Source organism: Malus domestica, chromosome 06 (genome assembly GCF_042453785.1).
Source record: "Malus domestica chromosome 06, GDT2T_hap1".
NCBI lineage: Eukaryota > Viridiplantae > Streptophyta > Magnoliopsida > Rosales > Rosaceae > Malus > Malus domestica.
The window spans coordinates 10732418-10759963 of NC_091666.1; the positions used below are offsets into that span (position 1 = coordinate 10732418).

The following is a 27546-nucleotide window of genomic DNA, read 5'->3' on the forward strand; positions in this document are numbered from 1 at the left end:
TCCCCTCTTTTATCAGTCCTTAATTCCAAACAAAATTAATCAACAAAAAGTATCTGGAGGAAAACTATTACAAAGTTTGTTTTCAAAATTTGCATATGAATTCAATGTTATTATCTCATAATTTGCATTTGTGAATTGTGGGGCATGTAGCAAAGAAGACGACGAATAAGGATTCGATGACTTGAGTGAAGAGTTTGGTTTTATGTAGCATTATTCGACTTACCCATCAATCTATTCCCACTAATTAACTAGCTTGAAGCATGCTTGCTCCCAAAGGGTGGCAACTAGTCGCTTTGCCTCCACTCATCACTTTACTGCATCGTTTATTAATTTCACAGGATTCTGTAATACTCAAATTTTGGGGATTTTTTTGTATACATATTCGTTGGATTGACTGTACATTGAATCATTCATCACTTTGATGCATCTCCTACACTCGAGCATAGTAAAATTTTCGAATTATTGTATCCATAGAACTCATTTGGTTGGGCTAAATCTTCGGCCGAGTATGCAACTACGAATTCTACCAACTTGAATGCTCAAACAAAACAATCGCAAAATCGAAGCGAACAAAAGCTGCAGAAACATGTTTCATAAGTCTACATCTAAGTTCTTTTCTTCCAAAATCTGTTCATTACATCGTCAATTGTGTGGCCTAATGTGCTCCTGAAGAATCAGAAAATTCTGTCTCTTCATAGGGAAAGCAATCGTTCTAGAAACCTTCTTTGGCTCTTGTAAGCTCATCAAGCACGAGAAAAAACCATAAATGATAACAAATTCTGAATCATTATTTTTGAATTTCTGCGTGAGCACTTATCCGGTTACCAATACTAATACTAAGATCAGTACATGAATCAGAAAGTAAATAAATGATTCTAAAGCCTGAATACGCTTGTATGCAGCTAATGGTACATAGTTGAGTCGCGAACGTTTGTTTTTGACAGGAGTACACCAGCTCTGATAATCAGCCACCTTGCCTCTTAGCTTTTTGTACTCTCTTGATCTTAAAACTGTCTCCATAATGTTAATATCTTCACGAATTTCGTGTCTGGAAAGAGATGCCAGACCTGGAAGAATGTCCCTCTGAAAATCTTTCATTCTCCTCCCTCTTCTCAACTTAACCCCAAATTCCTTACTGTCATTGTAATTCACCTCAGAAGGCTTTAATGACACGCAATAGTCATCTTCAGTGCCCTCTATTAGATTTAGTGTGAGTAACTCATAAGAATCAGAAGAACACTGCGGTTGTTCACTCCCCTTCGTTTCCATCTTATTTGCACCTCCTACTTCGTAAGTGCAATCATGACAACATGATGAACTCTCCAATGAGATTCTACAAGTGCTTCAGCTGCTCTGATCAAAACATTCAGTTCGGCTGAATCCCCTCCCTTGTCAAGGTCTTTGTGTTTTAATTCACTGTTGTCAGAAGATCTTCGGTCCTGCTCACCCATTAAGGTTTCTGAAACTTGAGACCCTACATGTGTTCCTGAAAACTGATCAACGGAAAAGGGATTTGAGGTTCTATATTCAATTTCAGACTGCATAGTCTTTACGCTTCTGGAATCATCTTCCCCAATGCAGCATGGTTTACATGAAGCAGAAGAAATATTGCCATGTCCATCTGGATCAACTTTTCGACAATGATCAGTATATGAAAATACAGGGTCTTCTACTTTGTTGTTCTCACAATTTACTTGTCTAGCAGAAGTGCACGAACTACTTCGACTGTTTAGGAGCTTTATGACAAACCCGTTGTTTCCATTACTGGAGTCATTACTGTGGAAACCAACTGCTTCCTGGAGGTCTATCTTCGATCTAGGCGCAGCCTCCAAGCTTACATTGCCCATTCCACTTATGCTTGATCCATCAACTTTGACGTTTCCAGCATTGTATTTTTGAAACCTTTCCAAAGTTTCAATTGAGCCATTATTATTTAGTTTTTTCCCAGTTTCGTAACAATGAGTGCCCTCCTCTACCTTGCTAACTAATCCGCGTAAATGTGAAGAGCTAGCTGTTGAAAAATGGGCTACTGTATGATCATTTGAGAGACAAGATGAATCATCATTCTGAATTTTGTTAAGGTCCACTAGCCCTGTTTCATATGAGCCGAAATGCTGCCTTGTGGTGGATGAATTGTTAATTGCAATGCCACCAGAACGCTTTTCTAATCCTGAAAAAAGAGACCAACACAAATTCTGAAGTGTGCACAAGACTGAACCTTCAGAAACAACTCAATGCCACGTAAATAGTTGTGCACAGAATAACTGAACCCATACCTTGATTGAAAGGATTCCACTCACTGCCATCTAAATGAGGGTTACTCTCAGCAGCATGAAAGAATATATTTTTCTTCACACTACTCGAGATGATCGGATCAAAGAGGACAGAAACTTCTGAATTGTTTGTGCCCCTGGCGCTTGTTATTGGAGCAGTACTGCTGAAGGAAGGTGACTGTTCCAAGCCCTCATTTGATGTCCTTTCAATCGGTTCTTCTAAATCAATCATGTGTTGCGAGCAGGAATGAGTTTCTAAATCAAACCAAATCCTCTTAGTACCTCCCTCTTTCCTATTGTCCTCTTGAATGCTCAGGGAAAGCTTCAGCTCCGCTGGATCTGCGACATTATCACAACAAAGAGATCACCTAAGTTCCAGAGTTACTTTCAAGTGATACCTTGTATTATTATCCTTGGGGAGATTCTTACCGATATAGCTAATGCATTGATCTGTGTGAAGTTTAAGCTCAGGATTCCTCGGCTGAATCTTATCATCTACACCCTTGCACCGTTCTAACAAGTCCTGAAATATAGATTGTGTAAAGCGAACTTCAAAGACAAGCACCAAATCACCACACTAACACCATAAATAACAAGTAATATACAATGAAACTAGGTTACTTATCGACCCATCTCTAAAGACTAGATACTTCATTTATCTCTGCCTCAGGATAGATCTTGACCAAATTAGTTGATAAGTTTGTTACAAAGGCGAGACCAAATTTCGGTCCATATATTCTGCCTTAGACCTACTGCTATCAGTCTGAAAATACCACATACACTGCAACGAAACAAACAAGGGCCGAGTGGGAGCACAAACTGTGGCTGCTTCCACTCCCCTTCATCATAAAACCACACTTACCATATGTTCGTCTCTTCCATAATTTCTCCGAGGTAAAAGATTGAAGTCAGCACCAGCTATGCTATGATTGTATCTACCAAACTCCATCCTGCCAAGGTTCTGCATCAGTGTCTTCTGTATCCTATATAGATGATGGAGTTCATGAACCTGAAGGAAAATCAGTAGCAAAAATTAAATAGAGTGGAATCCATTTTTTTCGCATTTTCCCCCATTTGTATCTTAAACACGTGTAAGGCAATTTCAGTGCAGCCTACTTTGAGTAAACCCAAAATTTCCAATCTGCCAAAATTAAGCAGTAAAAGTCTCACATGTGCAATTGATACAAATGTTGTTTTTTTTTTCAAGCCTTACATGACGTCAATCAACGACAAGGTTTTCCCAATGCAAATTATTTTATACGATAGCCAATCATACACAAACACAAGATCTGTGGTCCTAAATTATTTCAGTCCATGTCTAACTTTTATCCTGGGATTTAGAGTATCCTAATACCTGTTTTTTAAACATAATCTCCTGGCTGAGCATAGTCTTCCTCACAACATCGTCTAGAGAACCAGTGTATGCTCGCATTGAATTCAGATCAAGATCTCCCCGCATCAACATTTTTTCTGTTTCTGAAATTGCATCAAATCAGATTTTACATCTTTGAACATAACAGTATTTATAACCAATTTCCACAACGTACTTCATGCCTAGTCCCTACAAAACTCTGTTTAACTAATTGCAAGTAATAAGAAGTGGTTTCTACACTGGCAACCAAAACTTTGTTCTTTGCCGTTTGAAGGAAGAGTTTGCAAAATATCTGTTGTAGTCTCTCTCACTTGCTATTTTGCTATGATCTCACCCCCACCAACTGACTTTTTCTAGCGATAATCTGTTCTCCGCCAACTATCCTTCCCTGTCCTCTCCTCTCCTGTACTCTCCTCTCCTCCGTAGTTTGACCAACACTAATTATTGCAATTAAAAATTATGTCACCGTAACCAATCCAAACGCAACTAATTATGATTGCACTAATTATAGTTAATGCCTAAATTGCCAGCTGCACAGTGATTGACAAGTAAGTTTAAAAATGTAAAACAAAAGGAAGGGTGTATAAACATCCATTGAACCCGAGTAAACAATTAATGAGACCTCTGTCATCCTAATTGCAACTGTCGTAACCTGTCTAATTCTCTTCTACGCTTGTGTGGAATTCGTTCCCCACAAAGACACAAGGTTTACGAAAGTATCACTCTTAGGGATGGACAAATATCCATTGGTTATGGGTAGCCGCGGTTACCCACCCATTTAAATTAAACGGTTACGGTTATGAGTGACCGTTTAGATAAATAAACGATTATGGGTATAACCGTTTACCCGCGAAATTTAAATGAACGGTTATGGGTATTAACCACGGTTATAAACGGGTAACCGTTTACCCATTTATTTTATATATGTAAAATTAACACAAACCATGTTCTCAATCCAATAATACTTAGCACCCAATAAATTAGCAAGGAATTCATCTGTCATTCTCTCAATAACACTACTACAAGAATGATGATTTTCATCGTCAAGGAATTGGCCAAATTAATTTAAATTCCTTGCGGGTAACCGTGAAATTGACAGAAATGTCTTCTAAATGATTTTTGTAACCCAATAATATTTAGCAAATATTATATTTACCTTCATTTGTAACAATTAAAAATATCATCTGTAAACTATTATTTCAATTATTGAAATGGTATAAGGACTTAAAAAATTAAAATTTGGAAATGTATGATGAATGTACCTATAACGGTGTTTAATTGTCAAAAAAAAAATTATGACAATTTTTTTTTAATTTTCAAGTTGTTAAAAAACATGTAGACGGGTGAAAAAATGGTAATGGTAAAAAAAAAAAGATAAACAGGTTAAAAAGGATAAATGGGTAAATGGGTATTAAACAGTTACGATTAAATGAGTATGCAATTATGAGTATGAGTATAACCGTTTAGGTAATTACCCAACGTTTAGTAAACGGTTATGCGGGTATGAGTATAAACAGTTATGGGTAAATTAACCGCGATTACCCGTCCGCATAACCATTGCCCATCCCTAATCACTCTTGATGAGACAATACCCTAAGTTGTGAGACAAGTTAATATGATGTTCTTTTTTTCATTTCTGGTATTTGGGGAAATCTAGGAAATGGTTTTGTGAATAATTACTAACATGGGCCATGGAAGTTGTTTTACAACCAAACTACTTCAAAGTAAAGGTAGTATTACTATTAATGCATCAAACCGTTAGTTTCCTGTAAGTAAAAAGAAAACCCAAAAGGTCATTACTTTGACTCAACACATTCATTCAACACCCAACCACTGCAAAATAATTCAAGCAACAGAAATCCCATATCGCAAATTGTCTATATATGACAACCGAAATTCCAAAAAACACATCTTCCTGCAAATTTTGGAAATGTAGAGAAAGAAAGAGAGAGAGTACCAAGGTGAAGAAATATCTGCTTCTACTTCTTCTTCTCCTTCTCCTTCACTAAATTCTCATTTTCTCCAACATATCTAAGGGACTGTAATCCAGAAACAATGCTGCCTGCCAATGATTCAACATGTGAAGGGCGGGAGAGAGAGAGAGAGAGAGAGAGAGGAGAGAGAATCGGATCACATTGGGGTCATCAAAGGACTGAAGGTGGGAAAGATACTTCTGTCCACAGAGATAGGAGAGAGAGAGAGTAGCGAGTAGCAAGCGCAGGAAGGGCGCGTACAGGATCACGTATCCGTTGTTCCCACAACCCAAATCATCCTCTCCTTTCTCCTCTCTCTCTCGGTCGTTGGGATTCCTTTCTTCTCTCTCTCTCTACGTCTCTCTCTGGAGTCTGGACTTAGATTTCTCTTTTAAGGAGGGCTGTCACTTGTCAGACGAGCTTCTGCTGGGACAGTTTCAACGGCAAAAGTTCTGATGACACTTGTGCATCTTCCTCATTACTTGTTTTACCTTCTTATCCCTCATACTATGTCCCAGATTACACTTTTGTCCTTGCTTCATAATGAAATTTTTTATTTCATACGTTATGTTTAGGGTGGGAGATCTGAAACCAATTGACGAAGTATAGCTTAATGTTTCTCACATGCAACTATAAAAGCATTATTAGACTGTAGCATTGAGGGGGTGTTTGATAATGGAAATGATGTATACCTTACATGCCAATTTGTGATACGTGAGCATGTCATAAGACTATGATTGGGTTTTCTACTATTCTGAATACACTTTGGGGGATTTGAGTAGCCAATCGATCAACACAATGTAACCAATTAACCAACTATTCACATCTCGTAAATTTTTTATAATATTTGTTGTGCAATAAAGAATTTTGGGTAAATTACATAAAACTACTTTAACTTTTAGGTCAGTCACAGTTTCATACTCCGTCTTTAAAAATTTCAATGTCATACCTTATCTTCGAATTTGTTGCACTGTCATACCTTCCGTCAGTTGTTTGTCAATTCCTCTGTTAAATGCTGACGTGGCTTGAGGCAGGGCCCACTTTGTCACATCTCGACTCTGCCGTAGCACGATATTGTTCGCTTTGGGCCAAGCCCTCACGGATTTGTTCCTAGGCAAGAGAACCTCACTACCCAAAATGCGTCATGCTAGGAAAAGAAGGTCATGTACATATAAGGCCAGGGACCAACCCCCACCCCGCTTATGTGGGATACTATAATCCACCCCTTTAAGGAGACCAAAGTCCTCGTCAACACATCTGAACGGACGGTGAGTCTGGCTCTGATACCAAATTGTCACATTCCGACTCCGTCGTAGCACGATATTGTCCACTTTGAGCCAAGCCCTCACGAATTTGTTCCTGGGCAAGAGAACCTCACTACCCAAAACACGTCATGCTAGGAAGAGAGGGGCATGTACATATAAAGCCAGGGACCAACCCCCACCCTGCCGATGTGGGATACTACATACTTTCTATTAAAAAATTAAAAAAATATTAAAAAAATAATAATTTACCCTTAAAAAAATAAAAAAATAAACACCCAAATATCCATCTTCCCCGACCCCTTGCCATTCCCTGCAACCCAAATCCAAAACCACTCCCACCCATGCCAAACTCTAAAACCTAAACCCTAAACCCTAAACCCTAAATAATTACCCTTAAAAAAATAAAAAATAAAAACCCAAACACCCATTTTCCCCGACCTCTTCCCCTTCCCTGCAACCCAAATCCAAAACCACCCCAAACCCAGATCCCACCCACGCCAACATCTCCCCCCCAGACCCACATCCTCATTCTCTCCGCTGCTACGTCATCCTTCTCCTCCTTCTCCTATCCAATCCCCAAACCCTAATTGCACCGTCTGCTGCAAGCACTCGCTGTCGCCCACCCTTGACCTCCTCATCCTCATTCTCCTCCTTTTCTCAGGGACCTTCTTCATCACCTCCTACTTTTCCTACATCTTCAACTCCCCTTCGACCTCCTCATCCTCATTCTTGTCCTCTTCATGCCGTCTTGCTGTTTTGGAAGCAATGCGGATGCTCGGTGGCCAAGCTCGAAAGCTTGGGGGTTGGATAGGAGGAGGATGACGATGATGTGGCAACAACAGAGAATGAGGAGGTTGGTCTGGGGAGGGGGGATATGTTGGCGTGGGTGGGAGTGGTTTTGGATTTGGGTTGCAGGGAAGGGGAAAGGGTCGGGGAAGATGGGTGTTTGGGTGTTTTTTTTTTAAGGGTAAATTATTATATTTTAGTATTTTATTAATTTTTTAATAGAAAGTGGGCCCCGACTCAAGCCATATCAGCATTAAATAGAAGAATTGACAGACAACTGACGGAAGATAAGGTATGACATTGCAACAAACTCGAAGATAAGGTATGACATTGAAAATTTTTAAAGATGGGGAATAAAGCTGTGACTGACCCAATAGTTGAGGTAGTTTTATGTAATTTACCCAAAATTTTTTTACATCATAATTAGGTAATATTTTGTTTGAAGATTTTTTTTATAATCAGTCGATCAAATGTGTGCGAGTGATTTCCTTAACTTTAATTAATAAATAAGACATTTTAACTCACCAAAATATTTTTGGGTAAATTATGGTTGGGCAAGTAAGATTAGAAATTTAGCACCTTCTTTAACAAAAAATTATAAAACAAAGTTGCCTGTTTCTTAACAAAAATTAGCCATTGCAGATAAGAGTACCAGTAAGTTGAAGTTTGAGAATAGTGGTAGTATCGTAATTAAGTTGAAGTTTAGTGACATCAACAACTATTTTTTCACAAAACCAACAAAATTGTCACTGTACTTGCATCTTGCCACATGCACAATATGGTTGGTGTGGTGTAATTAAAGTAACAGCACGCAATGTAAGTCATAATGAATTATTGAAGAGGAAAGTCATAATGAATTGTGTTACCTTTCCGATATGGATATTCATGTATTCTTCAACATAAATTAAATGCAAAGGAAAAACGTTATTCCATCCAATTCACTACGCTTAACCGCTTAGGTCGTTTCAAAAGTGGAATTGACAAGAATAACTGTCATAACCCATCTCGAATTATTATTATCGGTGATGTAAAATGACGGTTTTATCCTTGGATATTGAAATTTTAGTGTGTGTGAGACTTATTTTGGAGACTTAGATGTTTATTTTCTTGGTTGGGTGGTGACCACATGGAGCTCACACACAATACACGCACCCTCTCTCTTCTCTCCCGTGCTCTCTCGTCTCTCGGACTCTCTCTCTTTCCCTCACGTACGGACAAGCAACAAAGCTTACACTCATGCACGGATCGACGTTCTAAAGGTGAGATTCTCGTTCCTTACAAGCCCCTAAGTACATCTATACTATTCTTAGGACTTGAAACCGTGAAAAACCCGAGAAACCCTAACCCCGATTTTGTGCACTGTTCATGCACACGTAAAACCTTGTGTTTCAGGGAATTTTAAGGACATAGGAAGCTTTAGGACGTTCTTGTGAGGCTCGGAGAAGAAAAATAGAGTGAATTGGACGTCGGAGGACTGAGATCGAAGCACTACAAGTTTGGCCGAAATTATTGAGCTTACTCAGGCATGATTCAGTGGTTTTCGAGGCTTCAAACAGGTATAACGTCGTTCCTCTCATCTCCAGCTTTCCAATGGTTCAAGTTTCATGAAAAATGGTGAAGAAACGAAGGAGAATAAGCGTTTTAAAGTTTTTCCCAGTTTCCGACGCCGGCGACGGTCGCTGGAGGTTCAAGATTAGGGATGACGGAATATTCCGTCAAGTTTGACGGAATATTCCACAGCGTCAGTTAAATTTAACAGATTCCGTTAGTATTTGACGGAATATTCCTGACGGCATTGACTGATGCTGTCAGTATGCCTGTCACGTGGCCGCGCATGGGGGCGCATATTGCCGGGCCTTGGCCGGCGCATAGCGGGGCGTGGGTGGTCAAAAAATTATTCTAAAAATATGGGGATGTTCGTGGAGTTGTATAGGTCACTGTGGAATATTCAAATACCAAAATTGAACATTGTATAAGAAGTTATTAGCTAGGTTTGCCTATGTGCTTTAAATAACGTTTTTATAGTTAATTCGCATATATGTGAGACTTATCCCGAGGACGAGCGTGTTCAAGGACGACTCGGGGGCTACGACCCTTTGACATACCAGTGAGTGGGCTTTTGGTTTTCAATATATATTTATATACTTGATATTTTCCCAGAAATATGTGTTGAAATGAAAATATGCCGTAAATGCCATGCATATAAGTATAATTCGTATATGAATTGGTATATGATGCTTTATATATATATATATATATATGTGGTGCTGTGGACGCTCAGGGTTGTTTTGTCGCTTAATAAGCACAACAATTTGAATAAAAAAGTCAAAGACAAAGATTTATACCTTTGTTTTCTGAGATTTGTGCTCAGATCCTTGCCAATATTAGATGCATGCACATAAATATCGAAGTCTATAAGAACATGAAACAAAGAAATGAGATGCACAAGGAGAAATAAAATACAAAGTAACAACTTCAATCTGAACAATCAAGACGGTGAGTTTTCGATCGCATCTGTTGTCTTTGCTCAGAAGATCTGCAACAAAAGCCAAAATGCATCATTTTAGATGCTAATTCCGCTCAATCGAGAGAAGAAAAAAGAGTAGAAAGATTGCAGAGACAAAGAGAGAGAGTGAAAACAATTGCTTAACTTTGGCTTTTTTTTGCCAATGGTGAAAACTCCAGGTCCCTTTCTCATCTTTGCAGAAGAGAGACATAGTGACAAATTTTGGGAGATGGGCAATGGTTATGGCGGGCGGGTAACCACGGTTATTTATCCATAACCGTTTATTCTCATACCGTATAACCGTTTACCTGTTAGGTAATTGCCTAAACGGTTATACCCATACCCATAACCATTTATAAATGGTTAACCATACCCATAACCGTGTACCCATTTAACCGTAACCGTTTAGTACCCGTTTACCCGTTTACCCATTTATCATTTTTTAACTCGTTTATCTTTTCTTTTTTACCATTTACTCATTTTTCATCTGTCTATGTGTTTTTTTAACAACTTGAAAATTAAAAAAGAAAAATTTGTCATAATTTTCTTTTTCTAACAATTAAACATCGTTATAGGTACATTCATCATACATTTCCGCATTTTAATTTTTTAAGTCCTTATACCATTCCAATCATTGAAATAATAGTTTACAGACGATATTTTTAATTGTTAACAATTAAGGTAATATAAAATTTGCTAAGTATTCTTGGGTTACGAAAATTGTTAAAAAATAGTATTCTTGGGTTATTTAACTCGGAATGTAAAGTATTAACATAATATATATATATATATATATATATATATATATATATATATATATATATATATATATAATGGACCATGAAATTCAAAGTGGTTAAGGAAAACTATATTACATTAGCTACAGAAATCATGCATTATAGTCAATAGTATTGATCAAAGTTTTGTTCGATAGAGAACATGGTTTGTGTTAATTTACATATATAAAATAAATGGGTAAATGGTTACCCATTTATAACCGTGGTTGTAGACATCGAAATTGCGGTGAAATAAATGTTCACCAACGCATTAAAATTTTGACGTGTCAAGGCATACATGGCATATGCCATGTGTCATACAAATTGTACACATGGTGTGTGACTCAACAAAATAAAAAGAAATACCCTTGGAGGATTACACAAGTTTTTCTTCTCATTTTGGGCAATGACAAGGCAAGCACATTTCAATCCATTGAAGATCAAAACAAGGTTTTCTTCTCATTTTGGGCAATGACAAAGCATGCACATATCAAGTTTAAAATGATATTAAGTGGAAAATTAGGCCATAAAATTACCACTTCAAGTTTAAAATTGTATTAAGTGGGAAATTAGGCAATGGTGCTTGGAAAAGAAAAAAATATTTTGTGGTGGTGATTCATTCTCAAAGCCTATAAATAGGCTTCTACATCAAGGTATCATGAACCAATTCACAAATACATTTCTCTACTCCCAAAATGGAAGAGAATACTCCCCACTCATCCAAAATCCTTGAAGCTTTGAAACTCTAAAGCTTTCAAGCATCCAACCTCCCAAATTCCTAAGAATCCTGAAGGATCAAGAAAGCCCTCTTCGTTCTTCGTCAAATCCTCCTTCAAGATCAAGCCCCAACGGCCCTTGAAGAACTTCCACCAATTCAAGATCAAGCCTTGACGGCCCTTGAAGAAAGTGTTCAACAAATCCACACATCTGTTCATCCTAAGATCAAGCCCCGACGACCCTTTTGGATCAACAACATCACCAAATCCACACAATTGTTCCTTCAAGATCAAGCCCCAAAGGCCCTTGTAGAACTTCCACCAAGTCAAGATCAAGCCCCGACGACCCTTGAAGAAAGTATTTATCGTTCATCATCTGTTCATCCTAAGATCAAGCCCTAACGGCCCTTTGGATCAACAACATCAATAAATCTACACAACTGTTCATCCTAAGATCAAGCCCCAATGGCCCTTTGGATCAACAACATCAACAAATCCACACAACTGTTCATCCCAAGATCAAGCCCCGACGGCCCTTGGATCAACAATCATCCATCTTTACGATCAAGCCCAAAAGCCCTTGAAGATCCGTTCATCACTATTCTTCAAGATCAAGCCCAAAAGCCCTTGAAGATCCGTTCATCACCGTTATTCAAGATCAAGCCTCAACAGCTCTTGAAGAAACGCTTATCCTCAAGATCAAGCCCCAACGACTCCTTGAAGATCCGCTCAAATCAACCTTCAAGATCAAGCCCACGGCCCTTGAAGAACGTTCATCCTTAGATCAAGCCCAACGGCCCTTTGGATCAATCGCACATCTACAAATCAACACCTTACGGAGATCGAATCAGAGGATCAAATTTGAGAGAGATTGTAACCCAAAATCATCAAACACAAATATTATTTTGTGCACGTTGTTCTTGTCTCTTTCATTTCAGGAATTTTTCGTGTTCACAAATTTGGCACGCCCAGTGGGACCATCTCTACCTCTCATCTCTTTCTCCGTCAAGGAATCCAAACACACCTCAAAGTTAATGGCATCAAGCAAGGGACAAGCTGTTCTCGCAATCACTGAGGGAAGGATCCTAAGCACTTCTGCCGCAAATGGACAATCCATTGGCGCCACAACCGCTCCTCAACATGCCACTTCAAAGTTGGTGCCGCTAAAAGAGCAAAGGGAGCATCAAAGGTGTGAGTCTGTCATCAACCTGACCTCGCTGGGGGCACCAAAGCATGCTGCTGAGGCACACAAGATGACATCCCAAAACAACCAACGATGTTCTTCGTCAGCATCTTGGATGTCTAAAGGAAAGTCACGTCTATTGGTTGCACAAGTCATGACCATCGGTGTTACCTCCATCGAAGAACAACTGGCTCAAATGAATGAAGCAATTGCAAGGCTAACCCGAACTGTGGAAGAGAAAGACTTGCAAATCGCTGCACTCGTCAGTCGACTGGAGCCACAGGACGGCGAGAACCCTAACCTAGAAGATGAGCCTACGGTGGAGAGAATCGATGTGAAGCCGGAGCCAGACCAAGAAGCGGCACTCATGGGATCTCTTTCTATCCAGCAGTTGCAAGAGATGATTGCCAGCACCGTCAAGGCACAGTACGAAGGGAGCTCAAATACCTCAGGGTTGTACTCAAAGCCTTATTCAAAGAAGATTGATGCCTTAAAGATGCCGAGGGGATATCAACCACCAAAGTTCATGCAGTTTGATGGAAAAGGAAACCCAAAATAGCACGTTGCACATTTCGTCGAAACTTGCAACAACGCGGGGACGGAGGGAGACTACCTCGCCAAGCAGTTTGTGCGCTCGCTGAAAGGAAACGCCTTTGAGTGGTACACAGACCTAGAGCCTGAGTCCATCAACAGCTGGGAACAGTTGGAAAGGGAATTCCTCAACCGCTTCTACAGCACCCGCCGCACTGTGAGCATGCTAGAGCTAACGAGCACAAAGCAGTGGAAGGACGAGCCAGTCATTGACTACATCAACAGATGGTGCACTCTAAGCCTCGACTGTAAAGACAGGCTATCGGAAACCTCTTCAATCGAGATGTGCATCCAAGGCATGAAATGGGGTTTGCAATACATCCTTCAAGGTATTAAACCACGGACCTTCAAGGAATTGGCCACCCGCGCCCATGACATGGAGTTGAGCATCGCCCATCATGGGAAGAAGGAATCGATTGTCGACTACAAGAACGACAAAATTCTTGAGAAAAAGGTGGAGAAGGCTACGTGGAAATCCACCAAGGAAGCAATGACAGTCAACACATCTCCCATCAAAATCCCTACACGAGGCAAGGCGATTCAAGCTGAAGCTTTTCGTGATCAAGAGATGCGTAGACGCACTTTGAAGGAGCTTGAGGAGAAAACTTATCCATTCCCCGACTCTGATATGGTCGCCATGTTAGAAGACTTGCTGGTAAAGAAGGTGATGGCTTGCCTGAGTGCAGTCGGCCAAAAGAGATGAATCGCACCGACAGTCCAAGGTACTGTAAATTCCACCGCTTCATCAGTCATCCGACAGAAAAGTGCTTCGTGCTGAAAGATCTCATCATGAAGCTGGCTCAGAAAGGAATCATCGAGCTAGATCTTGGTGAAGTCAAACTATACCACCATCACTTCTGGCTCTTCCGACTCAAAATTTTTACCTCAACCTCAGGGGGCATCCTCCAAGACAAGCAAAGTTGAAGGATGGACTCAAGTCACTCCTAAGAAATTGCACAAGAAGCATACGTCTCCTCCACAAGTCCGCCAATCGAAAAAGGGGCAAAGCAGCTCTTGTCAACCTTCAAAGCAACGTGAACGTGTTGAAGATGATGAAATTTTGACATATAGATCGTCCATTCCCATCACGATGCGCGATTTCTTTCCCAAAGACTTCTTCAATCACTCGGTCAAAGCTCCTTGCTATGAAGATTGTGAGGAACGCCTCTCCAAAATTGCTTGACAAAATTCACAAATTCTCCTCGCCCCCACGAGTGTAAACTGCATGGCACAAAGCTCTTGGTCTGCACGAGCATAAAAGGCAACACCAATGCTCCTTGTTCGCACGAGCCTAAACTGCACGAACCAATGCTCCTTGTTCGCATGAGCCTAAACTGCACGAACCAAAGCTCCTTGCCCGCACGAGTCTAAACTGCATGGCATAAAGCTCCTGGTCTGCACGAGCATAAAAGGCAACATCAACGCTCCTAACCCGCACGAGCATAAAAGGCGACATCAGCGCTCCTGGTCTGCACGAGCATAAAAGGCAACACCAAAGCTCCTGGCCCGCAAGAGCATAAACTGTGTACGGCAAATTCATCATCAAAATCACTGTTAAAATTATCACTCATTTGAACTACGTTATGGCTTGATCTCTTCTTTGGAAGGCTACGTAGGCGGCTTGAACATTCAATTTCGAGTTCAGTCATATCAAAATTAAAAAAAAAAAATATATATATATATATATATAAAAGTTTTATTAAAGAAAGTCAATTTTATTACAAAAGAATAAATAAATAAATACATATGTTATTATGTATTTACAAAAAAAAAAAAAAAAAAAACAAAACAAAACAAATGCATTGAGAGAAATAAAGTCCGTTTTTATTTTTTCTGGAAATTTTACATAAATTTGCATTATACATACTTAAAAAAAAAAATCAAATCAAATTTACAAGAGGGGATCTTCAAGGACTATCAGGTGCCGCCTCACCACTCGGCAGAGCTCCAGAAATGAGAGGCGCCGGAGGTTGACTGTTTGAAGCCACACCACTCGGCGGAACTCCAGGAAGAAAAGGAGCCAAAGGTTGATCATTTGGAGCTTCATTACGCGGTACAGCCCCAGAAGACGAAGGCAAATGCTACTGGAACAAACCCACAAACCTCTGATGATCAAGTAAAATCTGACCATCAGATTCCTGCATCTGGTTAATCTTCCTCTTCATGTTTGTCGCATAGCTATGTGCGAGCTTATGCAACTGTTTATTCTCCTGCTTGAGCCCTCTAATCTCCTGTTTGAGACTCATCACTTCAGCTGCCAATGATTCAACTTGACGGGTTCGAGCAAATAGGCGTTGGGCCATATTAGACACAGAACCTGCATACTGCACACTGAGAACCAGAGAATCCTTAACAGCCAACTCATTAGACCGTTTGGAAAGTAGTCTGTTATCTCTGGGAGTGACAAAGTTTCAGGCCACCACCGCAGCGGTCATATCATTCTTCACCACCGAATCCCCAACGGTAAGAGGACCAGTAGGGGATATGAAGGATGGGCGCCATATGTTATCTGGAGAAGACGGGACTACCTCTTCACCAAGGTTCAAATCAAAACGACGGTCGGAGGGTCCAGACATTTTCAAAGGTGTTGAAGAAAGAAGAGGTCGGACAAATCAAGATCTTAGAAGTGCAAGAAGGGAGTTTCTACAAGCGAAAATTCAAGTGTGCTTTGAAACGAACTGCGTGCCTCTATAAAGATCAACACTCGACGGGATTTCAAAGATCGAAGAGGAGAGCTCAGAATTCAAAGAGGCCAATTCAAAAATCAAAGAGGCAAGCTCAGAAATCGGAGAAGCATCTTGCTTTTCTAGACGCGTTAGCACCCGTCACGCGCAAACTCAGCTTTGCGGAAATCATGGGCAATTTGTTAAAGCGCCAATCCCAGATATCGAAGAGGTGCCAGTCTTTTTCAGCCTCGTCAGCACCCGTCACGGGCAAACTCAGCTTTGCGGAAATCACGGGCAATTTGTCGAAGCGCCGATCCCAGATATCGAAGAGGCGTCAGTCTTTTTCAGCCTCGTCAACACTTGTCACATGCACACTCAGCTTGATGAAAATTACGGACAATTTGTCGAAGATTTCTGATAAAGAAGAAAGCACGTGAAGCCATACTGATCAATCACGCATTGGTTGCCGACACGAGTAAAAGAATAGTACCTCTACAGGTACTAAAGAATTTCCTATAACTGTCCACCTTCACCCTCCATAGCAAGGCAGACATACATAACCTTTCTTCATCTCCGAGAACCTTTCTTCATCTCTGAGAATGCCTTCCCAACGAAGCCTCTCGAGTCACTCAGTGTTTCTTATTCCTTGGGGTACCTCTGCAAACAAATGACACCAAAGCAAAAGTATCTCATATCACCAGGGTAGAAAGCAAGAGTATCTCATATCATGCGTTCTCCCTGTCCTTTCCTTTGTCCTTGTTCTTACCTACAAAAAGAAGGATAAAGAAAACAATATGCCGGAACCTCCACTCAAACTCGGATGCCACATTTGCCTGGAGAACAGATAAGGCAAGTGAAAATGATACCTTGTAGCATGTGGAGACAACGTGCAGCAGAAACAAGCAGAGAAGAATGCAGTCTTCACAGTCAGCTCAGCAGAAGGAGTTCGAGCTGAGGAACTCAAGAAGCTGCCACATCTGCCTAAAGAAACAAGTAGAGAATAATGCAGCCTGCACAGTCAGCTCAGCAGAAGGAGTCTGAGCTGAAGAACTCGAGAAGATGCTACATTCTGCTAGAAGAATAGATAAGACAAGGGAAAATGATACATTGAAGCATGTGGAGACAAGCACAACAAAGCACGTGCCGATTCATCCGCTACTTCTTCAAAATCAAAAGTATCTCATATCATCAGGTTTGCAATCACTCTGGGTGGATGACTGGTTTTGACCCTCAAATTCTTGGGTCGACTTGCTAGGCGTTGTGGGCTGCATGTGCCGTTTCACCACCCTTGAATCAAATCCTTAAAGATCAAGTCACCAACTGGAAGAAGAGCCCATCAATCTTGAAGATCATACCGTTGACCAAACTGCTCAGGTGTGAATTAGAAAGATTGAACAAAGCAACAAGTCGTCACCTTCACCTCATGCCTGCTTGCCATGTGTTCGAGTCAACCTTCAAGAATCAAGCCTCAACGGCCCTTGAAGAAGTTTCCGGCCAAATTCAAGATCAAGCCTCGACGGCCCTTGAAGAAATCTCCAGCCCAATTCAAGATCAAGCCTCGATGGCCCTTGGATTGACATCTACAGTAAGGGACTTCAAAACGCATCTCCTACACGTGACAAGCACATGTATAAGACGCACCTTGAAGTGGGGGCATTTGTAGACATCGAAATTGCAGTGAAATAAATGTTCACCAACGCATTAAAATTTTGACGTGTCAAGGCATACATGGCATATGCCACGTGTCATACAAATTGTACACATGGTGTGTGACTCAACAAAATAAAAAGAAATACCCTTGGAGGATTACACAAGTTTTTCTTCTCATTTTGGGCAATGACAAGGCAAGCACATTTCAATCCATTGAAGATCAAAACAAGGTTTTCTTCTCATTTTGGGCAATGACAAAGCATGCACATATCAAGTTTAAAATGATATTAAGTGGAAAATTAAGCCATAAAATTACCACTTCAAGTTTAAAATTGTATTAAGTGGGAAATTAGGCAATGGTGCTTGGAAAAGAAAAAAATATTTTGTGGTGGTGATTCATTCTCAAAGCCTATAAATAGGCTTCTACATCAAGGTATCATGAACCAATTCACAAATACATTTCTTTACTCCCAAAATGGAAGAGAATACTCCCCACTCATCCAAAATCCTTGAAGCTTTGAAACTCTAAAGCTTTCAAGCATCCAACCTCCCAAATTCCTAAGAATCCCGAAGGATCAAGAAAGCCCTCTTCGTTCTTCGTCAAATCCTCCTTCAAGATCAAGCCCCAACGGTGATGTGAAAATTTCTTGACACACAAATTAAACCCTCTTTTTGACAATTGTAGTATAGATGTAAGTAGGGTATCGTTCTAGGCCGGGGATTAGGAGGGATTGCTAATCTATCCTAAATTAATTTAAAAATATTAAACAAGACTCAAGGATACAAAACTAGGCTAAAAACTCTAATAACTCGAAACACACTTAAAATGACTCAAAATAATGAAAACAATCAAATTAAACACTAGGAACTGAAATGGACGGAAATTAAATTAAAAGACTAACAATAAAGAAAACTAAATAAATAATATAATTTAATAATGGAAGGGTGTTTGGTTTTGACTAGAAGTAAATTAAACTTAAATAAATTACAGAATTGACAAAAACATGAAATTAAGGTGAAATGATAAATGACGGACTAGCTAGAGGGTTCTTCTCCACACATGACACATATGCAACCTAAATTGATTTTCAGTTGTTCTTTCAATAAATTGTGAATCTCAAAACTCCAGATTAACCGTGAACAGCACTTTTTTAATCTTCAAGTTTTCCTTAAGTTATTGAATTGGACGGAAAAACGCATACAACAATTCAAAACATTCTTCAAAAGTCCCCTACGTGAAAAGCACAATAGCGATACAATCAAAGATCATTAAACTTTGTGAAAACTATAAGCATTGACGAGACATTCGTAACTATGAAAAGCATGATACTCTTGCCAAGAATTTACTTAACGTGATTGTGACTAGCAACCTTTACTACTTGTGAAAATAAGTTCATAACGATTAGGTGAAATTCACTTATATTCTAGCATCAAATTCATGCATGTAAATTAAGCGTGCACTCTCAACCAACATACACAAATCAGTTTTTATACGAACGGATAAGTAAATTGAAATCACAACTTATGAAATCACAACCGAAGGTAATCAATTCATATTACAAATATATCTATGACTTTGAATTAACCTCTAGCCAAAATAAATTTAATTACACATTATTAAAAATAGAAATAAAATAGGAGTTTGGAAAGATTAAACCGAAAGAAAGGATCTGCTGCTTGGACTCTGAACTGCATTTTCATGCTGACCTCATGTCCTCCTCGCCACTGACTTCCCTTCCTCAAACTGCCCAATGGCAGCACTCTCCTCTCGGTCCTCTTCCTGCATCTCTGCGAGCTGCCTTCTGACCAGCTGCAAAGCAGCTGTCACGCCTGATCTGGACTGCCCTTGCTGTCTCTATTCCCGTGCTGACTTGCCTTGTTTCTCCGTCCTCACTCCTCTTTTCCTCCAGCTGCCAAAGGCAGCTTTCCCCTGCAGCTTCTTGCTGCTCTCTGGACTCTCCCGCCTTCTGCTATTCCACGCTGCCCAAAGGCAGCCCTTTCACTCACCTCTGCACGTCAACTCATGCTCCAGCTGCCAAATGGCAGCTTTCTTTCTTAACCTCTCTGACCTCCCCTTCCCTCACTGCTCTCTCGCCTCTTATTCCCGTATCACCCCTGTAACCTGCGCCTACTGCCTTCTTTCTTTCCCGCTGCCCCCAAGGGCAGCTTCCCGTGTGGACTGTCCGTCCCTCCCTTTCACCAACCCCTGGTTTCTTATTCTATTCTTTTTCCTGTCTTGCTTCACACTCCCCGCATCTACTCCTCTTTTGCCTTGGATTCTTTCCTTTCTTTGTCCAACTCTTTCTTTCCACCGTTTTCTTTCTTTTTTTCTACAAAACAAAACCATCATGATGATGTTTCAAACATCATCACGACTTATCATTATTAAATATAATTTTTAATTTAATTTAAAAGCTGATCTACACAGACAGTTTTGACGAATTTATTACATAAAATTTCACTTGTTCTATTTTTATTTTCTTTGCATAACAAATCCTATAAACACAAAAATAACGTAAATAGCTCAAAAATATAAGGAACTAACTAAGAAAAGACGAGTGAATTCGAAGTAAAAATATATATAAATATGATCCGATCAAATACCCCCACACTTAACTTTTGCTAGTCCTCGAGCAAAACAAAGAAAACTAGAACAAGAAGTAACAAGAAAAACATTAGCTTCCCTCTATGTGACCCTCATAGAATTTCATTCGAGAAAACAAATCATCAAGAACCATAGCTAGCATCAAGGAAATAATCCAAGTTCATCTTCCTTATTCAAATATTAGCAGTAATCTTTAAATCATCCTTGAAGTGTAGTGTGTGAGATAGCCATGCTAATGCAATTTCAAGTTTTTATTTTTAAAATCATCATATGCAAACTAGCGACCTTCTCACGGGATATGCACTCAATCACACATGTGTTTAGTTTTAATGTGTTTCGCTCAAAGAATCAAATGTGAAATTTCTACCATAAGCTTGCATAAAGATCTCATCTCCACAATCATAATTGCAAAACTTAAATCAAGAGGACTTTTATTGGACGTAATGAGGTTTAGGGAGAGGGTTATTGAAATGAAAGAATAGGAAAACACAAGTTACAAGCTACATTGCAAGCAATTCTTTTGTTTAGATTTATAAGAACTCAAGCTCTCCAACGATTCTTCTGATACCTCCAATCACACCCTTAAACTGAAACTTGAAAAACTTTTTATTTTCTTTGTATACAATCTTTTTTTTTCTTTTTCTTTTTTTTTTCTTTTTTTTTTCTTTTTCTTTTCTTTTTAAATACAAACATGAAATACCCCCACAGTTATTCTTTTGCCAAACACCTTCAAAGTACTTCACAAACATTTCTCATAAGACAATCTCACATTGCTCACTAGCTTGCTTGGAAAGGGTAAGGAAAAAATGTTTCAGGTATAAGGGTAGACATATCTGGTGATAAGAAATAAAAGGTTCAACAAACACGGCTCAAATTGGCAATCTAATGATATCATTTTTATTTGGGGAACATGGTTATTTGGGCCATGGTGGTAAACCTAATGCCTCTATCATTTCCAAGTTCATGTAATCAATGACAAACATTTTGAAAGATCGTTACGCAAGTTCTAGAGATGTATCTCACATAAGTTTATCACACATGAAAGAATAGGAGTATATGAAAAATGCACACACTTTCAATAGGCTCAAAAACTCACATAGGATGTATATGGTCACTAAATTCACATATGAAGCTTTAAGTCATGCTTTAGTTTCACATTAACAAGGCTATGTGCATTTGGTTTTTCAAAGATGGTCAAACATGTACAAAACTAACAAGAGAATTAGGAATTTCACCAAACACATGTTAACTAAGTTCTTGATGATCATGATTCGAATTTGATCCAATTATATCATTGGGTCGGGAAACTAACAAAAATCTAATTCAAAACAATAAGGGAAATAAGACAATATTTTTGGATTTTTAAATTTTCCGATTTTTTTATTTTTATTTTTATTTTTTATTTGAAAACAAAACTAATTAAGAACACAAAAAACAACAACACAGAAACAAATGAAATTCTGGAGATTTCTACCCCCATACTTAAACTGGACATTGTCCCCAATGTCAGAAAACACTATAATGCAAATAAAAATAAAATAAAATAAATAAATAATAAGAAACAAAATAAAGCAATTGGACTGACAACTTCCCTAGTTTGCAGTAAAATCAAGCGATGACCCCCAAGATAAAATTCTGCAATCAACTTCAAGGGTGGAAATAACCAAAAGTTCCTGCAAAAAAAAGAAATAATTCAGTTAAGTACGCAAGAAAATTAATTAAAAAAAATTGCAAACGAAAAATTGAAAATTACGATAAAAGATAATGAATAAAACTAATAAGTAATCATTGGTCGTGCTTGTTGACTTTCCACAGCTTTCCTCTTGAACAGGGTGACACTTAGCTTTTCACTTGCAAGTGATGATTTTATGATATTGTACGGCGAAGCTTTGCTCTTTGGTTATGTTGCAGTTCCTTATTTGTTCTCCAAGCAGATGTGGCAGCTTCTCTAGTTCCTCAGTTCGGACTCCTTCCGCTGGGATGATTGTGCAAGCTGCATTCTTCTCTGCTTGTTTCTTCTGCACAACGGGCAGGCACGAGGGAAAGGTGTTGGTCCTTATTTCTTTCTTCAATCTTTCCAAGTGCCCACCTCTTGCTTTCTTTCTCCTTGTCCCTAGCTGAATTGTCTCCACATGCTTCGAGGTATCATTTTCACTTCCCTTACTGTCCCCCAGGCAGATGTGGTAGACGAAGATAAAGCATAAAATGATGAAGATGAGTACTCGAGAGCAAGGCTAGGTAAGCAATCAGGAAGGGGTTCCAGGCAGTTGGCTCCAGATCGGAAGATTGATACCAAATGCTGGCTGATTGCTCTCTTTCTCCTTGTCGGAAAACAAAGACAAGGAGAAGGACATGGAGAAAGCATGATATGAGATACTCTTGCTTTCAACCTTTATGATATGAAATACTTTTGCTTTGAATGGGTTGTTCGCAGGAGTATCCCAAGGAATGAGGAACACAGAGTGACTCGAGAGGATTCTTTGGGAATGCATTTTCGGAGATGAAGAGGTGTTGAGAGGGTGTGCTGAGAGAGTGTGCTTTTGCTGTGGAAGGCGAAGGTAGAAACTTATAGGACTTGTCTTCACAACCGGAACTGTTCTCTCACTTAGTGTCGGCAGCCGGTGGATGGGTGAAGAATACAAATTACGCGCTTTCTGACAAAGCTGCCCGTAATTTCCGCAAAGCTGCCAGTTGCATGTGACAAGTGCTGACTAGGCTGAGAGAGACAGATGGTTGGAATCGGCACTTCGACAGACTGCCCGTGATTTTCGCAGAGCTGAGTTTGCGTGTGACGGGTGACAACACGTCTGGACGAATTGATCTTGCGAAATCCGGGGTTCGGCTCGTGGTTTCTGAGCAAGCCCAACTTTTAAGAAATGAACGCCTCTTTTGAGAAAAGAATCCGGCTTTTGAGAACGGAAACTCCTCTTTTGAGAAAAGAATCCGGCTTTTGAGAAAGGAGCCCCGACTCTTCGATTTGCGAGAGGACGCTTCTCTGAGGAGCGCCTCTTTGATTTCTTCTTTTTATAGAGGCGTTAATTTTGTTCCACAACACACTTGAGTACCCTCCTGTAAACACTCCCATCTTGCACTTGTTTAATCTTGATCAGTCCAACTCTCTTATTTCTTTACCACCTCTGAAAAATGTCTGGCCCTTCTGATCGTCGTTTTGACTTGAACATTGGTGAAGAGGCAGCTCCGCCTTCACCAGACAACATATGGCGGCCATCCTTCATATCCCCTACCGGTCCCCTTACCGTGGGGGATTCGATGATGAAAAATGACATGACCGCTGCGGTGGTGGCCCGAAACCTTGTCACTCCCAGAGATAACAGACTGCTCGCAAGGCGGTCTGATGAATTGGCGGTCAAGGAGTCTCTGGCTCTCAGTGTGCAGTGTGCGGGTTCCGTATCCAACATGGCCCAACGCCTATATGCCCGAACCCGTCACGTTGAATCCTTGGTGGCTGAAATACAGAGTCTCAAGCAAGAGATTAAAGGGCTCAAGCATGAGAATAAGGAATTGCACAAGCTCGCACACAGCTATGCCACCAGCATGAAGAGGAAGATTGACCAGATGCAGGACACCGATGGTCAAATTTTACTTGATCATCGGAGGTTTGTGGGTTTGTTCCAACCGCATCTGCCTTCGTCTTCTGGGGCGGCACCGCGTATTGAAGCTCCAACTGATCAACCTCTGCTGCCTCTTCCTTCTGTGGCCCCGCCGACTGCTGAAGCCCCGCCTACTACTGAAGCACCACCCGACCAATGAATACTATTAGTTTACATCATTGTAAAATTTTAATTTTAATTTTTTTTTTTTTTTTTTTTATGTATTTTTTTTTTTTGATTTTTTAATTGTTTTTTTTTTTTTTTTTTTTTATCATTAATTTTAAATTTTATCTTTTTTTTTTTTTTAATTTAATTTTTTTTTATGTAAATTAATGTAAAGAGACTTTGGTTAACCTTCCCCCACACTTAAACTAAGTAATACAAACTCACAGAAATCAACCAAATAACACAACTAACTAAACAAAACAAAATGAAAGCAGTAAAGATAAGGGTGTAAAAATGCAAATCTGATTGGGTTAGCGATTCCAAAGTCTCCCTTCGTTGAATGCTTGGGTTGCCTCCCAAGAAGCGCTTGATTTAACGTCTTTAGCCGGACGCATCTTTCCTTTAAATTTCCCTCAACTCCATTTGTGCCTAAAATCAAAGAAAGAAAAATAAATCAAATATCAAAAGTAAAATACACAAACACCAATATAAACATAAACAAAAACAAAAATAAAAGGATTAGCAAAGTTACTAATCCCCGGCAGCGGCGCCAAAATTTGATGTGAAAATTTCTTGACACACAAATTAAACCCTCTTTTTGACAATTGTAGTATAGATGTAAGTAGGGTATCGTTCTAGGCCGGGGATTAGGAGGGATTGCTAATCTATCCTAAATTAATTTAAAAATATTAAACAAGACTCAAGGATACAAAACTAGGCTAAAAACTCTAATAACTCGAAACACACTTAAAATGACTCAAAATAATGAAAACAATCAAATTAAACACTAGGAACTGAAATGGACGGAAATTAAATTAAAAGACTAACAATAAAGAAAACTAAATAAATAATATAATTTAATAATGGAAGGGTGTTTGGTTTTGACTAGAAGTAAATTAAACTTAAATAAATTACAGAATTGACAAAAACATGAAATTAAGGTGAAATGATAAATGACGGACTAGCTAGAGGGTTCTTCTCCACACATGACACATATGCAACCTAAATTGATTTTCAGTTGTTCTTTCAATAAATTGTGAATCTCAAAACTCCAGATTAACCGTGAACAGCACTTTTTTAATCTTCAAGTTTTCCTTAAGTTATTGAATTGGACGGAAAAACGCATACAACAATTCAAAACATTCTTCAAAAGTCCCCTACGTGAAAAGCACAATAGCGATACAATCAAAGATCATTAAACTTTGTGAAAACTATAAGCATTGACGAGACATTCGTAACTATGAAAAGCATGATACTCTTGCCAAGAATTTACTTAACGTGATTGTGACTAGCAACCTTTACTACTTGTGAAAATAAGTTCATAACGATTAGGTGAAATTCACTTATATTCTAGCATCAAATTCATGCATGTAAATTAAGCGTGCACTCTCAACCAACATACACAAATCAGTTTTTATACGAACGGATAAGTAAATTGAAATCACAACTTATGAAATCACAACCGAAGGTAATCAATTCATATTACAAATATATCTATGACTTTGAATTAACCTCTAGCCAAAATAAATTTAATTACACATTATTAAAAATAGAAATAAAATAGGAGTTTGGAAAGATTAAACCGAAAGAAAGGATCTGCTGCTTGGACTCTGAACTGCATTTTCATGCTGACCTCCTGTCCTCCTCGCCACTGACTTCCCTTCCTCAAACTGCCCAATGGCAGCACTCTCCTCTCGGTCCTCTTCCTGCATCTCTGCGAGCTGCCTTCTGACCAGCTGCAAAGCAGCTGTCACGCCTGATCTGGACTGCCCTTGCTGTCTCTATTCCCGTGCTGACTTGCCTTGTTTCTCCGTCCTCACTCCTCTTTTCCTCCAGCTGCCAAAGGCAGCTTTCCCCTGCAGCTTCTTGCTGCTCTCTGGACTCTCCCGCCTTCTGCTATTCCACGCTGCCCAAAGGCAGCCCTTTCACTCACCTCTGCACGTCAACTCATGCTCCAGCTGCCAAATGGCAGCTTTCTTTCTTAACCTCTCTGACCTCCCCTTCCCTCACTGCTCTCTCGCCTCTTATTCCCGTATCACCCCTGTAACCTGCGCCTACTGCCTTCTTTCTTTCCCGCTGCCCCCAAGGGCAGCTTCCCGTGTGGACTGTCCGTCCCTCCCTTTCACCAACCCCTGGTTTCTTATTCTATTCTTTTTCCTGTCTTGCTTCACACTCCCCGCATCTACTCCTCTTTTGCCTTGGATTCTTTCCTTTCTTTGTCCAACTCTTTCTTTCCACCGTTTTCTTTCTTTTTTTCTACAAAACAAAACCATCATGATGATGTTTCAAACATCATCACGACTTATCATTATTAAATATAATTTTTAATTTAATTTAAAAGCTGATCTACACAGACAGTTTTGACGAATTTATTACATAAAATTTCACTTGTTCTATTTTTATTTTCTTTGCATAACAAATCCTATAAACACAAAAATAACGTAAATAGCTCAAAAATATAAGGAACTAACTAAGAAAAGACAAGTGAATTCGAAGTAAAAATATATATAAATATGATCCGATCAAACGGCCCTTGAAGAACTTCCACCAATTCAAGATCAAGCCTTGACGGCCCTTGAAGAAAGTGTTCAACAAATCCACACATCTGTTCATCCTAAGATCAAGCCCCGATGGCCCTTTTGGATCAACAACATCACCAAATCCACACAACTGTTCCTTCAAGATCAAGCCCCAAAGGCCCTTGAAGAACTTCCACCAATTCAAGATCAAGCCCCGACGGCCCTTGAAGAAAGTATTTATCGTTCATCATCTGTTCATCCTAAGATCAAGCCCCAACGGCCCTTTGGATCAACAACATCAATAAATCTACACAACTATTCATCCTAAGATCAAGCGCCAATGACCCTTTGGATCAACAACATCAACAAATCCACACAACTGTTCATCCCAAGATCAAGCCCCGACGGCCCTTGGATCAACAATCATCCATCTTTAAGATCAAGCCCAAAAGCCCTTGAAGATCCGTTCATCACTGTTCTTCAAGATCAAGCCCAAAAGCCCTTGAAGATCCGTTCATCACCGTTATTCAAGATCAAGCCTCAACAGCTCTTGAAGAAACGCTTATCCTCAAGATCAAGCCCCAACGACTCCTTGAAGATCCGCTCAAATCCACCTTCAAGATCAAGCCCACGGCCCTTGAAGAATGTTCATCCTTAGATCAAGCCCAACGACCCTTTGGATCAATCGCACATCTACAAATCAACACCTTACGGAGATCGAATCAGAGGATCAAATTTGAGAGAGATTGTAACCCAAAATCATCAAACACAAATATTATTTTGTGCACGTTGTTCTTGTCTCTTTCGTTTCAGGAATTTTCCGTGTTCACAGCGGTTAATACTCATAACCGCCCATTTAAATTTCCCATAACCATTTATTTATCTAAAC

The 27546-nt window shown here is 39.6% G+C and overlaps 1 protein-coding gene across 2 annotated transcripts; it reads right to left on the reverse strand.

Moving 5' to 3' along the window:
- Window positions 1–560: 560 nt before the first annotated feature.
- LOC114825622 (uncharacterized) lies at window positions 561–6045 on the reverse strand. 2 transcript variants are annotated; one of them, XM_029104577.2, is made up of 6 exons: window positions 5603–5984; window positions 3628–3749; window positions 3136–3282; window positions 2703–2796; window positions 2277–2612; window positions 561–2170 (listed from the first exon to the last, which is right to left on the reverse strand). In XM_029104577.2, the coding sequence occupies exons 2-6, from the start codon at window positions 3736–3738 to the stop codon at window positions 1284–1286; spliced, it is 1575 nt and encodes a 524-aa protein (XP_028960410.2). In that variant the 5' UTR covers window positions 3739–3749; window positions 5603–5984; the 3' UTR covers window positions 561–1283. The 2 variants fall into 2 exon arrangements, with proteins under 2 accessions (XP_028960410.2, XP_028960413.2); XM_029104580.2 differs by lacking the exon at window positions 3628–3749 and having other exon boundaries at window positions 5603–6045.
- Window positions 6046–27546: the final 21501 nt, after the last annotated feature.